At 54.5% G+C, this 19,583-nt stretch overlaps 2 protein-coding genes across 2 annotated transcripts in view; one reads left to right on the forward strand and one right to left on the reverse strand.

Annotated features, from left to right (window-relative positions):
* The window catches only part of LOC143692686 (uncharacterized), a 513,344-nt gene that overhangs the window by 368,700 nt on the left and 125,061 nt on the right, over positions 1 to 19,583 (forward strand). The window lies entirely within an intron of this gene.
* LOC143692768 (olfactory receptor 14J1-like) lies at positions 17,972 to 18,904 on the reverse strand. Its single transcript, XM_077173009.1, has one exon. It carries the CDS (start codon positions 18,902 to 18,904, stop codon positions 17,972 to 17,974), a length of 933 nt encoding a protein of 310 aa, XP_077029124.1.

Raw genomic sequence — 19,583 nt, forward strand, 5'->3', positions numbered from 1 at the left:
AAATTCACCCTCGTTTTCCCACACCCACAAGTTCTATTCCTTTTCCATGTGCAATTTTTGGATGCATTTGAAGCCATCCAGGGGTTCAGCCTCTTTTACCCAACTGCCCCACTGCTCCCACGGGGCTCCGACCTCAGCCCACTCCAGAGCCAGGGAACTCCAGGGAAGGGCTTCCCATCTGGGAATCTCTGATGGCACTGATTCCTCACATTTACACTGAACAAGTGACATTTTGTTGGGATCTGGCCAGACTGGGCCAGTTTTGTTTGACCAGTGGGCAGGGTCAGCACCAAAGACACAGACTCCAACTGAAGGAATCAGTTTCATTTCCTGCAGCTCAAAGCAGCAAAGAATCACAACAGGAGCAGCTCAGCAATGCACCCAACCATCCCCACCAAAGATTGCCTGCAGTGATTGAGAAAGATCCAGCCCCAGTTACCCTCAGCCTTTACCATCCCCCAGACCCACACAGCAGCTGGGGAAGCTGTCACAGCCAAGGGCTGCAGAGCCACTCCTGGGCACTGGCAATTCCTGCAGGTGCCTCCAGCCCCAGGTGAGGCTCCAACCCCGCTGGGAGAGGGCCCAGCTCTGACAGTGCTGAATGGACAAACTGACAGCACTGCTAGTGTGGCAACATCTGGTTTCATCCTCCTCTTGGCTCCCTCCCAAAGCCTGGCCAGGGCCCCAGGAGGAACCAAGGGAGGTGACTTTGATCCCACAGCCTCAAACAAAGCCAGATGGGGCCTTTTCTGGTTTCCAAATACAAAAAAGTAAATCCATATTTCACCAATGAACATGTACAGCGCTTATATTGCTAATAATGATTCATTAATGAGCAGATACAAATATAACCTTTGGTTGTAAGGTTCATCTGGAGCTCAGCTTTGCCTCAGGGCCTGTTGTTCAGGCCTGGTGAGGCCTCAGTGCTTCAATCAATGCCTTGACCTACAGATGAACTGCAACCTTCAAAACAATTCTTTGGATAACAGAGTTTAGATTTAGGTATTAGGCATAAAGGCATCACCTCTTGTTCTTCAGTTAAGTGCTGTTCAAGTTCATTACTCAAAGCTACAATTTGCATTCCTTTTAAAACAGCCCTAATTAGTTGCTATTCTCTGTTATTTATCAAATGCCCCCATTTTTCTTGAGACTGTGTCTCTTTATGGACAAGTCCCAGTACTCCATTTCCAGCACAAGATGTCACAGCAACTCTAACATGGAATCATAACACACCAAGTGCTCACAATGCAATGATTGCAGTGACTGCCACGAATGCATTTCACAGCAGCCTCCAATTTGGGAGCCAATCCCACTATGAGGAATTTTCTTCTTTCTGCCTCTCTTCTCCTGATCTTTCTATTGAGGTGATTTCTGATTGTTGGACCTCAAACCCAGCACTGATAGACATTCCTGCAACATTCCTGTCCTGGCATAGCCCAGGATCCTCCCTGGCCAGCAAGCAGATAATCCAAGGCTGTGCAGTTCTGCAGAGCCCCATTTGTGTTTGTTGGAGCTCGCAGGATGTGCTGTTGGATATTTTAACAGCATCACTTCTTACTTCTTCTAATAATTGATTTAGTTCATTAATGTAAATTGGGTGCAGCCATGCACAGCCAGGGGTTTCCATTTCCCCAGTGGGCCATTGTTAAGGGCATGAAGCACATCTGGGAGATGGGTTCTCCATGGGGACAGGTTCCCATCTCCTCATTTTTTCAACTGCTCTTTTAACAACCCCTTCACCCATGCAACCAATCCTGCAGCTTGTGGATTGTCTGGGATATGAAAAACCCAGCAGGCTTAATCACTGCATTTCTCACAGTAACAAAAAAAGCACTCTGCATCACAGTATCAGCAAATCCTATAGAAATAGCCAATTTCATCCCTTCCTCCTTTATGCCTTGTATAGAGTTCAAAAAGTTTACCACTGACATTTGGGTCTTGGCCAGTCCTTTTTGTAGAGTATTGAGTGTCACAGTGAGCAGCTAAAGCTGACATATTAGTACTGTCAGCCTTATTTAATAGTATCAATTTCTAATTACATAGATACAAATATAAATTATTGTGTTATATTATATATAACTATTACGATTAATTTATTATTATTATTATTACTACTATCATTATAATTATATCACTAGCACAAATGAACCTGAGCTCAAGATTAAAACCTTCTGTCACTCCGTGTGGGAGTGTTACAGCAACAGTTTTTCCTTCTGTTGGTGCTGTTTCCAATGTGTTGTTTACAAAATTCATCCTCGTCTTCCCAAACCCACAAGTTCTTTTCCTTTTCCCTTATGTAATTTTTGGATGCATTTGAAGCCATCCAGGGGTTCAGCCTCTTTTACCCGACTGCCCCACTGCTCCCACGGAGCTCCGACCTCAGCCCACTCCAGAGCCAGGGAACTCCAGGGAAGGGCTTCCCCTCTGGGAATTTCTGATGGCACTGATTCCTCACATTTACACTGAACAAGTGACATTTTGTTGGGATCTGGCCAGACTGGGCCAGTTTTGTTTGACCAGTGGGCAGGGTCAGCACCAAAGACACAGACTCCAACTGAAGGAATCAGTTTCATTTCCTGCAGCTCAAAGCAGCAAAGAATCACAACAGGAGCAGCTCAGCAATGCACCCAACCATCCCCACCAAAGATTGCCTGCAGTGATTGAGAAAGATCCAGCCCCAGTTACCCTCAGCCTTTACCATCCCCCAGACCCACACAGCAGCTGGGGAAGCTGTCACAGCCAAGGGCTGCAGAGCCACTCCTGGGCACTGGCAATTCCTGCAGGTGCCTCCAGCCACAGCTGAGGCTCCAGCCCCGCTGGGAGAGGGCCCAGCTCTGACAGTGCTGAATGGACAAACTGACAGCACTGCTAGTGTGGCAACATCTGGTTTCATCCTCCTCTTGGCTCCCTCCCAAAGCCTGGCCAGGGCCCCAGGAGGAACCAAGGGAGGTGACTTTAACCATTCAGCCCCAAACAAGGCCAGATGTCAGATTTCATGGCCTTGTCTGGCTCTAAATACACAAAGGTCCATACATGTTTCACTAATGAGTGGCTACACCTATCACAGTGCTAATGACCATGCATATTTCATCAGGGAGCAGATACAAAGATAACCTTTGGTTGGAAGGTTCATCCAGAGGCCACCTTGGGCTCAGGGCCTGCTGTTCAGGCCTCACTCAGGGCTGCTGTCCAGGCCTTGGCACTTCAGGGACGTGGTTTAGTGCTGGGCTTGGCACTGCTGGCTGAGCGGCTGCACTGGGTGAGCTCAGAGGGCTTTTCCAACAGAAAGGATTCTGTGATTCCATGATTCTATCCACTGCGTTCAGCTGGGTCCACGTTAGCAGCATTCATTTGCTCAGAAAGTCTCCTCTTGCCCAGCTCCTGTGGCCTGAGGCTTCAGCTCCTTCAGCTCCTGGTGCTGAGCTGCTCATGCTGAACGAGACGACTCGGAGAGAAGAGCACAGTCCATGCAATTCCTTCTGGGACACGCAGAGGGGAGGCTGTGCAAACAGGAGCATTGTTTGCTGTGGCCTCCTCTCTGCCCTTCACGCCTTTCAGCGCTTGGAACCAGCCAAGAGCTTTCTCCAAGAGTGCAATGGAGCAGCTGTTCCTGCTCCTGGCTCTGGCTCTCTCCAGTCTCTGCCCTTGCCTGCTTCTGTCCCTCGTGCTGTGCCCTCTGTTCCCCCAGGGCTGGCTGGCTGCTGCCCAGGACTGTGGCACTGGCACAGATCCAGTGCTCCAGAGCCTCCTTTCTGTGCCCTTGCAGCTGCCTGGGCACAGCAGCCTTTTCCATCTGCAAGCTCCCCATGGACAGGGAGTGCCCAGCTCCGTTCCTTGCACAGCCTCCAGGAGCCCAGGGCTGCCATCTCAAGTCCCTGCTGGCACTGGGGGCTCCCAGGTGCCTCAGGCTGCTGTGACACCGCTGCACACGGGAGGGAACAGGGGCAGGGGCTGTGCTGAAAGTCAGCTCCATCTGCTGCTGCTGCTGCTGCTGCTGCTGCTGTGGGGTCATTTGTGCAGCCCTGGCCCAGAGTCAGGGATCAGATCCTGCCAGTCTCTTCTAGCCCTGGCTGCTCAGAGGTTGGGCCTTGGAGCCTCAGGTGGCCAAAGGCAGCTGCTCCTGGTCCCTCTGTGTGCCCGTGTTCAGCTGTGCTGCTCCATCAGTCTGTGCCCAGCAACGGGGAAAAGCCTCAGCCCTGCAGGGCCAGGAGCTGCCGGGCTCTGCCTGAGCAGCTCAGCCAGCAGGAAGGGAGCTGCTCCACACAGGAACCAGGAGCAAAGGACATTCCTTTGATAGGACATGTTTTCTATTTAAAGGAAAAAAAAAGAAAAAGGGAAAAAAATAGGTAAATTGTAAAAGATAAGAATAAAATCCAAGTGTTAGTGAAAAAAGATAACATAATGTTAGTGAAAATAACAAAACATAAATGCAAAGTTACATTCTTTGCATTAAGAAGTGAATTATTTTAAAAAGAGAACTCAGTTATTTACATTGTAAATGTGCTGATGCCATGGATCCATCTTACTGGCCTCAGAAATCTTTTTAAAAAAAAGATTTTGGGCTTTGGTTCCAACATTGTTATTTTCAATTGTGGTCGAAGCAAGAGGAAATTACTTTGTGCCCTTCTAGCTCCAAGCAGGACTGGGAATGGAAACTCTGTCAAACCCCAAATCCTTTAGAAGATGCCCTTCCTTCTCAGCCTGGAAATGAGCTGCACATTCCCTTTGAAACTGTCAGGGGTTTCTTAAAGACACAAAGTCCCACTGACAGCTTTTTGCTCTGGTTTGGGAGTGCAGAAGGGCAATTCTCCATCCACCAGCTCCAGACTGCACTGCCTCAGGAGCACGGCCCACTCGCCAGCTTTGGCCCACTCGTGGCACTGCTAGAGGAGGAAGAATGTGCAACTGCACAATTCCAGCCAATCAAGAAGGAAGAGTGGGACAGACAAACAGCCTGTGCAGATCCAGGCGTTCAGCTGGGACTGTGGAGAGTTTGGGTCCTTGCCAATTGGATGTGTGTCCCCAGCTGCAATCTCTGGGCCTGCAGCAGAGTCTCACTCACTGCCAAAGCAGAAAGCTCAGGCGCTGTGCTCGCAACGGGCTCGTCTGATGCAGAGCTGTCAGAGCAATGTGAGGGCAGAGCCAGCCCAGCTGGGCCCAGGGCTGAGCCCAGCAGAGCCCTGGCAGAGCCCAGAGCAGCCTCAGCAGCCGCAGAGCCCGGCTGCAAGGAGAGAAAGCAGAAACCGCCCGTCAGCTGAGGGCTCCTGTGCCCTTGTGCCAAGGCCTGTGGGGCCCAGGCCGTGCTGGCTGTGCCCAGAGCTGTGCCCAGAGCTGCCCATCCCTGCTGCCTTTGGCAGCAGAGCAGGAGGGCAGGACATGTGCCCAGCCTGCAGCCAGCCACGGCACATCCAGCCCTCAGCAGCTGCCCAGAGCAGGATGCTCCTGTGCTCGCTGCCATCTCCCAAAAGCTCTGATCCCACCCTGCCAAGCACACAGGGACCCACCTCACGCCAGCCACGGCTGCAAGAAAAGCTGCTCCCAAACCATGGCCTCAGCCTTCTCCAAGGGCACGGCCCATCCACGCCACAGCTGCTCCCAAGCACTTCCCCATCCACACTGGACCACCTAGAATGCTTCTTCTGGAAAAACAAACAACACATTCTTGAAAAGAGATTAGATGCAAAAAGGGAAAACAAGAAAAACGGGAAAAACTCTTATCTCTGTCAGGGCCTTGAGGGAGGCCCAACTCCTACATGGTAGGGAAAAACCCAGCCATGGCTGAGGGAAGCCCACACTTTCTCTCTTCCCCCCTGCACTGCCCCCCAAAATCACGGTGATCCCAAAGCAAACAAGGGCAGTGGAGCAGCCCAAGCCGTTCCTTGCCTGCACAGCAAAGCAGCCCCTGCACAGGTTCTGGAGTCCCACCTCTGCTCCCAGCATGGGGCTTTGTTTGTGTCGGGCTGGCTGCCCCAGCCCCAGCCCCAGCCCCAGCCTGGGGCACGGTGGCTGCTGGGGGCTGTTGGCAGGGCCAGGAGCCCACTCCCATTTCGTACCCAGCCCAGCCCATTCCCCCAGCCCTGCCAAAAAGCAGCTGGGCAGCGACTGAAGGATGAGTTGCATCTGCCCCAGCAAAGGGGGAGCCTTTGGTTCCCAGCCAGGCTGGGCCATGCCCAAATCTGGCAGAATTTCCCCATCTGGGGACTCATCTGCAAATTCCCTGTGGAGTTTGGCTTTGAAGAAGGTGCCAGAATCAAAGTCCATTACCTTCAGCCTCCAGTGGCCAGGCTGAGGAAGAGCTTGTCATCCTTGATGTCATCCTGGCTGTCTCCAGCAGCAGCAGCAGCAGCAGCAGCAGCAGCAGCAGCATCCCCACCCGGTACAGCTTCTCCAGGGGCTCCTGCTCCTTCCCTGGGGGAAGACCAGGCTTTCAGGGCTCTGCCCAGGGCCCCAGCTGTCAGGGAACCAGCACAAGCAAAACCAGCTTGGATGGCGGCCACCAGTGCTGGGCAGAGCAGCTCAGCTCCAGCACAAGGGCTGCGTGTGCCCATCCCATGGCCCCGGTGCAGTGACACAGGCAGCACAAAACGGTCTGGGTTCCTTTGCTTCTGATTGCCAAGGCATGTGTGGAGCTGGAACTTACCAGGCCCTGCATCAAAGTGTGCCTGTGGCTCCCTCCCTTCTTCTATGGCAGAGGAATATCCTGCACCCAAGGATCACAGAACAGGTCTTCTAATGTGGGTCTGTCCAAGGAGTTCACGGATAAACACCACCTGATCAGATCTTTGCACTCTGGGGAGAGAAAGCAGAAACTGCCGGTCAGCCAGAGAAGGCTCCTGTCTGCTTTGCCCCACTATTCCCATGGCCAGGCCATTCTGGATGCGCTCAGGGTTAGGCCTAAACTTTCCCATCAATTCCCTGTTTTGGAGGAGAGCAGGACATGTGCCACCTCCTCAGCAGCTGCCAGAGCGGGATGCTCACGAGCCCGCTGCTGGCTCCCAGCACTGGGATTCCCCCCGTGCCCAGAGAAGAGGATCCACCTTGAGAGAGCCCTTGTGGCAGCGGGAGCTGGCCCCAGCTGAGGTTCTGGCCCCTCCTGAACGGGTGCTCCCCGCAGACCATCTGGTGCAGCAGGATGCCCAGGGACCAGATCGTTGCTGCCTCGCCATGGTACCAGCCAAAGTCGTTCCATTCCGGGGGGCTGTAGGACAGTGTTCCTATGGAATACAGATGGAGTTCAGCAGGGGGATGCTGCTGCTCCCACAGCCTGGCCCCAGCATCCCTGGGCCTGCGGGGGCTGCATCAGTGGCACACAGGGTGACCACTGCCCTCTCACCAGCACCTGGGACTTGTGCACAAACTTAGGCTTGCAAAAGAAGCCACTGGTGTCAGAAGAGGGCAGAGGAAGCCCTGGCTAAGCCTGACCATGACCTGCAAAGGAAAAACCCTCTCCGTGCTGGGGAAAACATGCCCTTATCCTCCCTGCCTGCATTGCCCCAAAAATATTAGGAAGCCAAGGCAAACAGGGAGAGTGGATCAGTCCAAGCTCTTCCTCTCGCCTGCACACCAAACTGGCTGGGGCACAGGTTTCGCCCCCATCTCTGCTACCCCCACCCATGGGGGTTTTGGTCAGGTTGGCTGCCCCAGCCCAGCCCCAGTCCTGGGCAGAGTGGCTGGCAAAGGCTGCCAGCAGGGCTGGAAGATGGCTCCCCACCCAGCCCCGCTCTAAAGCAACTCAGCTGAAGACTCAGTCCCCTGACTGGCAGCAAAAGGGAGAATCCCCTCTGCCACAGCCAGCTTGGGCTGGGAGATGTTGGGCCATGAGATCCCGGGACCAGGAGTACACCCTTACGTGGGCTCACCTGCAAAGTGAGTGTAGGCTGTGTCTTGCAGGTAGGTGCCACAGCCAAAGTCGATCAGTTTGGCCTTCCCGGTGTGCAGGTCGAGCAGGATGTTCTCGGGCTTGATGTCGCGGTGCAGGACCCCGCAGCTGGTGCAGTGCCACACGGCCTCCAGCACCTGGCGGAACAGCTCCCGCGCCACCTCCTCGGGCAGGAACCGCCGTGCCCCAATGAAACGCTGCAGGTCCTGACAGCGCTCTGGCCGCTCCAGCACCATCACGATGTGGTTGGGCAGCTCAAGCCACTCCAGCAGCTGCACCACACCAGGGAAGCCAGTGGACACCTTGGCCTGCAGCACGATCTCCAGAGGGGCCCTGCTGCCGTCGGGCTGCGGGAGGAGCACGATGCCCTCAGTGGGGCCGATGCCGTGCCGGGGCTCGGGGAGCCCTCAGCCAGCCCGGGATGCTCTGCGCCCTGCGCTGGACCCACGCCCGCTCTCCCTCGAGGCGTCCTGGCGGCTTCCACCGTGCCGGGCCTCGGCTCATCCCCGCCCGGCAGCCCCGGCTGCTGCCGCTGGCCCCGCTCACTCACCAGCTCGCCCCAGTGCCGGACGCGGTTCCGTGGCACCCTTTTGATGGCCACCTGCAAGCCAAGGACAGCAGCGGGCTCAGCTCGCCGCCCGCCCTGCCCAGCCCCATCCTCCTCCTCCTCCTCCTCCTCCTCCTCCTCCTGCGCCCGCCGCCGGCCCCGCCGCTCACCGGGGCGCCGTCCGAGAGCCGCGTGGCCGCGAAGACGCTGCCGAATCCTCCGCGCCCCAGCAGCGAACCCACTCGGTACCGCTCCTGCAGGGCCTCGTGCGCCTTCCCTGCGGGCGAGACGCGGCTGTCAGCGCTCGGGCCGGGGCCAGCAACGGCCCCCGAGCGCCCCTCAGCCGCCCCGGGCCGGCCATGCCCAGGCGTTCGCTCTTTGGAACGCGGCACGGGAGGCTCGAGGCCGGCGGCCGCGCTGCCGAGCGGCGGAGCTTGGGCCGGGGAAGCCGCAGCAGAGGCGGCGGGAGCGGCCGCGGCGCCTGTGTCCTCCACGGGCCCCGGGAGGAGCCGGAGCCGGGGCCGGGGCCGGGGCCGGGGCCGGGGTTGGGGCCGGGGCCGGGACTGGACCCTGCGTCGGGTCTGGGGCCGGGCTCGGGCCAGGCGGAGCCGAAGGGCGGCGATGCCGCCCCCGCACCAGGCACTGACGCCCGCCCAGCAGCGCCACCGCCAGTACGGCCAGAGCCGGGCGGAGGCGAGAGCGCGGCGGGACGGCCGGGGCCGGGCACGGGGCAGCCCCGCCCGGGGCCGGGGGCGGGCCGGGGGCATGGCCCGGCCCGGCAGGGGAGAGGGAGGCGGGGAGAGGAGAGGGACGCCGGGCAAGGGACCCCGAGAGAAGGGTGCCCGACAGCGGGAACGGGAGAGAAAGAGAAAGAAAAAGATAAAGAGAAAGAAGGAAAGAGTGTTCTAAAATATCTGCTTTTCTGATGCCGCTGCTGCTGCTGCCGCTACTGCTGCTGTCGCTGCTGCTGCTGCCGCTGCTGCTGCCGCCGCTGCTGCTGCCGCCGCTGCCGCCGCTGCAACTGAAGCTCCGGGGCCGTTCGTCCCCGTGTCCGTTCCCCGCTCGCCCCACGAGCCCCACGTTCGAGCCCCGCGCGCCCCGGGCACAGCCCCTGAGTCTGTCCAAACACGGGAACTTTGCAGCGGTGAGCCCAGATGCAGAGCCCTGACTCCTGCACACTGGCACAGCAATCCCCTCGCTTGCTGCTCTGCATTGGCCTGGCTGAGGGTCAAACACTGTCGGGCCCCCTTACCTTGCTGTAGGATTCCTACCTGACCCAAGCACTGCACTTACATCTCCAGTGTTGCCTTCCAGTAAAACCAGGGGAAGGAAAACTGTGTGTGGCTCATGGTATTTTCAAGTGTCTAAAAATCACTAAGTCACCAGTCTTAGAGGTGCGGTGCATCTGGAATTCCTGGGATGGACAAGTAATGCAACATGGAAAAGGGGAGCATAGAAATAAATAGAGGAAAACATCTTGGATTGTTTCTTTCATTTTCATTTCCCTTCTGGAAAGCTGTTTCAGTTTTCCAGGAATCTTCTCCTGTCTGCTCTTCCCAAGAATGTCTCATGGAGAACAAGGTCAAGCTTCTGTCCCAAGATTTGCCAGCAGGAAATTATGCCACTGGTGAAATTTTCATGATGACTGTTTGTGTTGGCTTAGGGCAAATTTGGGGAGGAAACCTCCAAAAGGGGTCTGTCTAGAAAGCAAGTTCAAGTGGCCCCTCCCCCTACTACTACTAGTTCAGGAAAAGACTTCCTTCAAGAAAAGTGAAAAAAACCCCAGTTTATTTAACAAGTAAAGTATTCAGAAGCATGAATACTGAATAATATTAAATGAAACCTCTGACAGTGCTGAAGAGATGGCAAATTCAGAAAGTCCTTTTTGTGAGTTGTAGTTGGCTCACTCGGTCTCTTCTAAGTCCCTCTGGTGCTGGAATGCAGCGTCCCAGACCTAGGTGGGCCACAGGTGTGAGCTGCCGGTGTTTTTCTGGGTTTTCAATCCAGAGCAGGTTTAAACAGTTCCAAGAAAAAGGAAAGTCACAGTCCCAGGAACTTCTCTGCCTAAGCTAGCTAAAACCAAATTGCTGGACCTGGGCTGTGAAGGCATTGGGAAATTTCCAAATCTGGGCACTGGCGGTCCCAGCAAACACCAGATCTGGATGGTGCTGGAGCCAGAACCTGCAGATTTCCAAATTTTGGCTTTCTGTGCCAGCAAATCACTGGACTTGGGCTGTGCCAGCACCAGGAAGTTTTCAGATCTGGATGCTGGTACTGCCAGCAAACACCAGATCTGGGTGGTGTCGTTGCCAGGAACAGAAATCTTCCAGATTTGGGCTCTGCTGGCACCGGGAAATTTCCCAATCTGGGCACTGGCGCAGCAAACACAAGATGTGGGCAGTGCCAGGGCCAGTAGCAGAAAGTTACCGGGTTTTGGATTTCTGTGCCAGTAAATTGCTGCTGCACTTGGGCTGTGTCAGAATAGGGAAATTTCCAGATGTGGGCACTGGTGGTGCCAGCAAACACCAGTGAAACCTTCTGGCCCTCATCCGGACCGTTGACCAGTGGTTTCCCTGAGAACCAGCTCTGGCCACTTTACAGACAGAGACTGCTTTCATCTGGTGCTTTGGAAACAGAACTTCAATGAAGGCAAACACAACAAACAGGATGGCGTGCACAGTAGAGAGAGCAAAGCAGAAAAAAGCCTGGGTCCAGGGTCTAGCAGGGATATTTATCCATTTATTTATGGGGAGGGGTTAAGGTGGGATCTGAGGGAAGGATCCAAGAGGAAGGAGGGATTAAGAATATTACAATTTTTGCAGTATAAAGTAACCAATGGTAGCAAAGAGAACTCAGAACTTTCTAGTAACAATCTGCATAACTGAACAAGAGGATTATGGGTGGGAGCTCCTGCTGACCCTGACTAAAGAGGGTTTTCCCATGGCCTTAAGCCGAGGTCTCCCTCTGCTTTTAAACCAACCCCAACACACCAGATCTGGGCAGTGCTGGGTTGTGGCTTTCTTTGCCAGAAAATTGCTGGACTTGGCTCTGCCAGAACAGGGAAATACCCAGATCTGGGCACTGGCAGTGGCAGCAAACACCAGGTCTGGGCGCCTGTATTGGCATCAGGAAATTGCCAGATTTTGGCTTTCTGTGCCAGCAAATTGCTGAACTTGGGCTGTGTAAGCCCTGGGAAATTTCCGGATCTGGGCACTTGTGCAGAAAACACCAGATCTGGGTGGTGTGTTGTAGTGTGTTTTTATACTTTGTAATACTTTGTAATAGTTTTTTTTTTGAATCCCCGTATTTTTCCCAAATGGTTCATCCCAAATGGTACCCCCCTCCCTTTACCTGTGTAATCCCTTTCCCTTGCTGAGATCATCCCCAAACCCCCACCCTGGCTCTCTGTCAATCACTCAGCATCCCATCCCCTCCATCCAGAAGCTTCGTTCCAGGATGTTGAGTGATCAGCCAGAGGCCAGGGGTCAGCCCCCCAAGCCCTGCCCCATATGCTGTCCTAAATGTCCATCCTCCAGTACCCATCCCTTAGGGTCACTTCTTGGTTAGTAAAACGTTATCTACTTTGGGTTTCCACCTCCCTTTAAATGTAACCTTGGCACATCTCCCGGGGCTGTGGGCAGGAGGCCCCTGAGGTGTAGGGGCTCCTTTGGGACTCCTAGAATAAAACCTTGGATTAACCTCTGCTAATAGTCAGCCCTTTATCTTCTAGCGATGTCTCTGGTGTCTCTTGTGCTGCACAGGCGCCCAGCCCAGGTGCCCTCAGTACCCTCGGGGCACAGAGAGTGTCTCCCCGCTGTCGGCCGTGTCGGGGCTGCCCCCGGTGTCTGCCGACTCGGGACTGGCCCAGGGTTCCTGAGAGGCTCCCAGAGGGACAGAGACAGCGCCCGTATAGGTAAACTGAATCGCCCTGGGAGTTTGGAGGTAATTACAAATGGGCCCGAAGGTGAAAATTTTGGTGTCACAGATGAAGTACAAAACCAGCAACACGGGCTGAAGAAGCTCCTCCTTCTGTTCCCAACTGCCCCCAGAGGAAACACGCTACGCTCTTTTCACTGACGGTTCCTGTCGCATCGTAGGGATGAACCGGAAGTGGAAAGCAGCCGTATGGAGCCCCACACGACAGGTCACAGAGGCCACTGAAGGTGAAGGTGGATCAAGCCAACTTGTGGAACTCAAAGCCATTCAGCTGGCCCTGGACATTGTAGAAAGAGAGAAGTGGCCGAAGCTCTACCTCTACACTGATTCATGGATGGAAGCCAATGCTCTGTGGGGATGGCTGGAGAGGTGGAAAGAGTCCAGCTGGCAGAGTAGAGGAAAACCATTTTGGGCTGCTGAAGAGTGGAAAGACATTGCTGCCAGGGTAGGGAGGCTACCTGTGAAGGTCCACCATGTAGATGCCCATGTCCCCAAGAGCTGGGCTAATGAGGAACACCAAAACAACAAACAGGTAGATCAGGTAGCAAAAATAGAGGTGTCGAAGATAGACTTAGATTGGCAACAGAAGGGAGAGTTATTCCTAGCTTGATGGGCCCATGATGCCTCAGGCCATCAGGGCAGAGATGCCACCTATAAGTGGGCAGGAGACCGAGGGGTGGATTTAACCATGGACAGTATTTCTCAGGTTATCCATGACTGTGAGATGTGTGCTGCCATCAAGCAGGCCAAGCGAGTGAAGCCCCTATGGTACGGTGGGCGGGGGTTCAAGTACAAGTATGGGGAGGCCTGGCAGATTGACTCCATCCCACTGCCCCAGACACGCCAGGGCAAGCGCCACGTGCTGACCATGGTGGAAGCCACCACTGGATGGTTGGAAACCTACCCTGTGTCTCATGCTACTGCCTGGAACACCATCCTGGGCCTGGAAAAGCAAATCCTGTGGAGACATGGCACCCCTGAGAGGATTGAGTCAGACAATGGGACTCATTTCAAGGACAGCCTTATCAGCACCTGGGCTAGGGAACATGGCATTGAGTGGGTGTACCATATCCCCTACCATGCACCAGCTGCAGGCAAAGTGGAGAGGTACAATGGACTACTAAAAACCCAGCTGAAAGCTTTGGGTGGGGGATCTTTCAAAAATTGGGAGCAGCAATTACCAAAGGCCACCTGGTCAGTTAACAGCCAAGGTTCCACCAACCGAGCAGGTCCTGCCCAGTCTGAGTCCCTGAATGTAATAGATGGAGATAAAGTCCCAGTGGTGCATGTCAGAGGTTTGTCGGGGAAGACTGTGTGGATCAATTCTGCCTCGAGTACAGACAAACTCATTTGTGGGGTTGTCTTTGCTCAGGGACCAGGTTGCACATGGTAGATAATGCAAAGAGATGGAACAACACGATGTGTACCTCAGGGAGATCTGATTGTGGGGTGAGAATGATATGCAATATCACTGTTTGTTGGATGTTACTGCCATTGTCTGTACATTACACCATACAGACATGAGATAGAAGGAAATGTGTAAGTGTTGAAGGTCTGGGCAAGTGAAAGATGGAGCTTTGAGTGAGTAAGGTGAAAGGGGTGAAATCCTGCCACTCTGTGGTATAGGGCATGGATTCAGTGGTCCAGTGTGGGGATGTGATGAGGGCATGATGGGTATTGCTTGTAAATTTTGGGGGAGCAGATGGAAATTTTGTGTGAATAACTGCATGATGTGTGGTAGTATGTTGATGATATGGGGATAAGGGGTGGAATGTACCAGGGTGACGTTATGATGCTTGTATCCCCATTCATGTGTTCTGTTTATGCTGGATATTATGGTCTGTACCTTTAAGACCGGCTCTGAAGAGGGAAAGTTTTGTTTTGGTTTTCTTATCAGCCTGGCAGGACACAGAGACTGCAGCTTTTGCTTTTTCTGCTTTTGCTTTTCGCTTTGCTCTCTCTCGCTCTTGCTTGCTTCGCTTCTGCTTGCTTTGCTCATTAGCTAGTTTAGCTAAACTGTCCAATTTCTTCCTGGACTGTTTCTCCTTTCCTTTTTCTGACCATTTCAAACCTGCTCCGGACTGGGACCTGGGAAACACCAAGAATCTGCACCTTGAGGCCTGCAGCAGCTGCCCCAGCACCGGAGGGACTGAGAACAGAGTGACCACCCCCAGAGGCACTTTCTGAATTTTTCATCTTTTTTCAGAGTGGTGTCATCCAGTATTGTTCATTCTGTGTGCTGGGGGTGCTGTGCCTGTTAAATAAACAGGTTCTTTCCACTCCTCTCCGAGGAATCCTTCCCGAACCGGTTGGGGGGAGGGGCCGTGTGGGTTTGCTTACTGGAGGGGCCCTAATTTGGAAATTCTCCTACAAATTTGCCCTAAACCATGACATCTGCCCATTCCCCCAAAGTCTCTGGGCAGGGATGGCCTCAATGGGGGCTGCTGACATCCTCAGCAACTTGGAGGCTGTTGCTGAATTTTCCTGCTGCAGAGGCTTGTTCAGCCTTCAGCTCTTCAGTGCAGGAATTCAGTGTCCCAGGCCCTTAACAAGCCAAGACTCTGGGAGTAATTTGATTTTAATTTTCAAATCCTTTGTGGTTAATTTGACAGATTTCAGTAGTGTATTCAAACTGAATAAATTCTATTTAAAAAGACACTGAGAAAAGAATTTTTAGGTCCTATTTAGGTTTTCTTTTCCTGTTGATATATTAATATGTGCAATCTCCAGTTGGCATTGAATCCAGGTACCTCCTTGTGCAGTTTGAATAGATATGAAAATCAAGACCCTTCATGGCGGACAATCAATCAGACTCTGTCTCTACGCCCTCCCCACCATTTCCCTCGTCCAATCCCTGGCACTCCTATGGATCAGGAATGGTGTGGCCAGCAGGAGCAGGGCAGGGATTCTTCCCCTGTGCTGGGCACTGTTTGGGCAGCACCTCGAGTGCTGTGTCCAGTTCTGGGCCCCCCAATTTAGGAAGGACCTGGAGGGGCTGGAGCGTGTCCAGAGAAGGGAAACCAGGCTGGTGAGGGGTCTGGAACACAAGTCCTGTGAGGAGCACCTGAGAGAGCTGGGGTTGTTTATCCTGGAGAAGAGGAGGCTCAGGGGAGACCTCATCACTCTCTACAACTGCCTCACAGGAGGGTGCAGCCAGGTGGGGGTTGGGCTCTTTTCCCAGGGAACAGTGACAGGACAAGAGGACACAGCCTTCAGCTGCACCAGGTAAAGTTTAGGCTGGACAATAGGGAATATTCTTAAAACAAAGGGTGATTGGGCATTGGAATGGGCTGCCCAGGGAGGTGGGTGAGTCACCATCCCTGGAAGTGTTTAAAGAAAGACTGGATGTGGCACTCAGTGCCATGGTCTGGGTGACAAGGTGGTCTTGGGTCCCAGGTTGGACCTGATGCTCTCCAAGGTTTTTTCCAGCCTGGCTGATTCTCTGATGATTGTGACACTGCAGGGCCTGGAGAAGCAAGGGGCCATTGTGACACTGCAGGGCCTGGTGGCACCAAGAGGACCATGGTGACACTGTGTACGACATGGCAGCACAGAGCCAAGGGGCCATTGTGACACTGTGGGGCTGGATGGAAGCAAGGAGTCCATGGTGACAGTCTGGGTCCTGGTGGAACCTCAGAGGCCACTGTGACCCTGCAGGGCCTTGTGGAACCATGCAGAGCATTGTGACAGAGCAGGACCTGGTGTCACAATGGGGCCATTGTGACACTGCAGGGCCCCATGGAACCAAGGGGCCAGGGCTGCTCCTCAGGGACTCCTGGAATGAAGGAAACATGTTTGACACCATGGTGGCCCTTGGGACCAGAGGCAATTGTGACACTGTGGAACCAAGGAGAACATTGCTGCACTGCCAGACCTCATGGAACCCAGGATCCATTGTGACACTGCTGGGCCTTGGGGGACCACGGTGCCATTGTGACACTGCAGGGCCCAAGGATCCAAGGGACTTTCTGGCACCAAGGGATCCCATGGAATCAAAAGGGACATTGTTACACTGGGAGGCCTCATGGAGTCATGGAGACCATTGGGAGACTCTGGGGCCTCCTGGAACCGTGGTGACACCAAGCTGGCTGGGAGTGTGGATGTGCTGGAGGGTAGGGGGTCTCTGCACAGGGCCCTGGACAGGCTGGATCCAGGGCCCAAATCCAACAAGGTGAGGTTTAACAAGTCCCAGTGCTGGTCCTGCACTTTGGCCACCACAACCCCTGCAGCACTACAGGCTGGGGACAGAGTGGCTGGAGAGCAGCCAGGCAGAAAGGGACCTGCAGGGACTGATGGACAGCAGGCTGGACATGAGGCAGCAGTGTGCCCAGGTGGGCAAGAAGGCTCAGGAATGGTGTGGCCAGTAGGACCAAGAGAGAGATGGGCTGATTGCAGGGGAGGGAGCAGGGGTGGGCAATGGGAAGAAATTTGTACCATGAAGAGTAAAGAAAGCAAAGGTGGCACACAGGAAATGCTCAGGGCAGTCTGGGGATGGCTGCCAGGCAGCCCTGGCTCTGAGCAACAGCGTCTGCAGTGGCACAGGAAAGTCCCAGCTGATGGGAACAAACTTTCTGGCTGAGTGCAGAGGCCAGGACAAAGCTGAGTGGTTTCCCTGGTGTCCCCCAGGCCTTGCTGGCCCCAGGGGCTGATGGCATTTGTGCTCCCTCAGGTTCATGTCCCCACAGCAACAGCATGGGGGTGCTGGCCCTGCTGTGTGCAATGCAAACAGGGGCTGCTGAGGCAGTGCTGCCGTGTCTGTGCCTGCAAGGATGGGGCACCTGTGTGAGCTGAGGGAGAGGCCAGGGCTGCAGAGGGGGGATGTTGTTGGCAGCTGCATGAGGACGCTCTGGGATGCTGCCCTGGGCTGTGCAGCGCACTGGGCATGGATCAGCCCCTGCTCTGCTGCTCCTTCCCGTCTGGCCCAGGGCCCTTGCAGAGCCCCAGCCATGCTGTTTGCCCCCAGCCTGCCCACGGCCAGCCTGGGGCTGCTGACGGGGGTTTCTGTGCTGAGCATTGGCCTGGCCGTGCTCTTGAGAGAGCCTGGGCAAGGAGCCTGGAGCCCCCAGGGCCTGGCCTGAGGCGTCAGCGCTGCCCCAGCAGTGCCCATGGCCTGTCCCTGCTGCAGCCCCGGCACTGCCACCCCCAGGGCTGTGCCCGGCCCCGAGAGCACTCAGGCCCTGCAGCAACACCAGGGCCACCAGGGCAGCGGGGCAGGGCCACAGCAGCAGCACTGGCAACACCAAGTGCTGCTGCTGCTGCTGCTGCTGCTGGGCACAGCTGCTGGGCCAGCACTGATCTGCCCCAGCTCTGCACACAGACATTGCTGCTGCAGCTCCAGAGAAGGCAACAAAAGGGCATCTCTGCAGAAAACTCTGCTGGGAGATCCTTTGGTTCCTCTAAAGCCATTGAGAGCACAACCCCTCATTGACACAGTCTGTGGGCACAGGGAAGGTGGAGAGAAACGAAATGAGAAATGGCACAAAGATTGACATTTCTTTGTTGACAATATGAAAATACTAAAACAAAGGAAAAAAACCTTCAAAATTATTGAACAAGAAGTATCAAAGATAACTTTTATTACAAGTGATTGTCAGAAATTGTCCAGCAGTTTAATGTTTCTGAAACCATCCAGTCATCAGTCTCCACACAGCAGCCTTGAGCTCCTGGTTCCTCAGGCTGTAGATGAGAGGGTTCAGGGCTGGAGGCACCACCGAGTACAGAACTGACAGGGCCAGATCCAGGGATGGGGAGGACATGGAGGGGGGCTTCAGGTAGGAAAATGTGGCAGTGCTGACAAACAGGGTGACCACAGCCAGGTGAGGGAGGCAGGTGGAAAAGGCTTTGTGCCGTCCCTGCTCAGAGGGGATCCTCAGCACAGCCCTGAAGATCTGCACATAGGAGAAAACAATGAACACAAAACATCCAGAAGATAAACACACACTAACAGCAAGAAGCCCCAGTTCCCTGAGATAGGATTTGGCACAGGAGAGCTTGAGCATCTGGGGCACTTCACAGAAGAACTGGCCCAGGGCATTGCCGTGGCACAGGGGTAGGGAAAATGTATTGGCTGTGTGCATGAGAGCAGTGAGAAAGGCACTGGCCCAGGCAGCTGCTGCCATGTGGGCACAAGCTCTGCTGCCCAGGAGGGTCCCGTAGTGTAGGGGTTTGCAGATGGACACGTAGCGGTCGTAGCACATGATGGTCAGGAGGGAAAACTCTGATCCAAGGAAGAAGAAAATCAGAAAGACTTGGGCAGCACATCCAGTGTAGGAGATGTTGCTGGTGTCCCAGAGGGAATTGTGCATGGCTTTGGGGACAGTGGTGCAGATGGAGCCCAGGTCAGCGAGGGCCAGGTTGAGCAGGAAGAAGAACATGGGCGTGTGCAGGTGGTGGCCGCAGGCTACGGCGCTGATGATGAGGCCGTTGCCCAGGAGGGCAGCCAGGGAGATGCCCAGCAAGAGGCAGAAGTGCAGGAGCTGCAGCTGCCGCGTGTCTGCCAATGCCAGCAGCAGGAAGTGCCTGATGGAGCTGCTGTTGGACATTTGCTGGGACTGGCCTTGGGGAGCTGTTCATGGAGAAAAGTCAGTGACAGTTTAGGAGGAATTTTTTCCAGCAAAAACAAAGCCTTTTCCCATAGACCCTTCTTGTATAACCCTCTGACACCCTTTTGAATTTCCAGCAGATTTTCCTTCCGCTCCAAGGGGGGATCCCTGGCTGGTGCTGGCTGAGTGGGACATCAGGTTCAGGGCAGCTACACACAGGGTTTTTATTATTCAGCTCTGCTGTGCAGATGTGGGAGGAGGACAGGGACCTGTCCTCGTGTTCCACTTTGAACCCTTGTTAATATAGACGGCCCTGTGAGCATGTGCACCCCCACTGCCAGAGAGCAGGAATGGTAAAATCTGTTTAAATCTTCTAGAGATTTTACAGCTCGTCTTCCCCCTCTCTTGCTATATTCAGATGTCAGTAACTCTCAGCATTTCTGCTGCCCTCAGGGAGAACAGAGTGAGTTCTCTGAGGCAAGGTGGTGAGTGGAGAGTGAGGGGAGGAGGTCTGTCTCCCAGTCCTGTTCCAGGATTCTCTGGGCTTTCATCATTCTTAGACATAGGATGATCATCCTCCCATGTTTCCCATTAAAACCATCCTGACACTGCTGAGAGCAGATGGATCCCCCACAGTCCACCAAATGTCCATTCCTTTCTCAAGGTCGCAGCCCCACAT

Source organism: Agelaius phoeniceus, assembly GCF_051311805.1.
Source record: "Agelaius phoeniceus isolate bAgePho1 chromosome W unlocalized genomic scaffold, bAgePho1.hap1 SUPER_W_unloc_2, whole genome shotgun sequence".
Lineage (NCBI taxonomy): Eukaryota > Metazoa > Chordata > Aves > Passeriformes > Icteridae > Agelaius > Agelaius phoeniceus.

Excerpts from the sequence above, each read along its gene's own strand:
- LOC143692768 (XM_077173009.1), bottom strand. The coding sequence starts at position 18,904 with ATGTCCAACAGCAGCTCCATCAGGCACTTCCTGCTGCTGGCATTGGCA.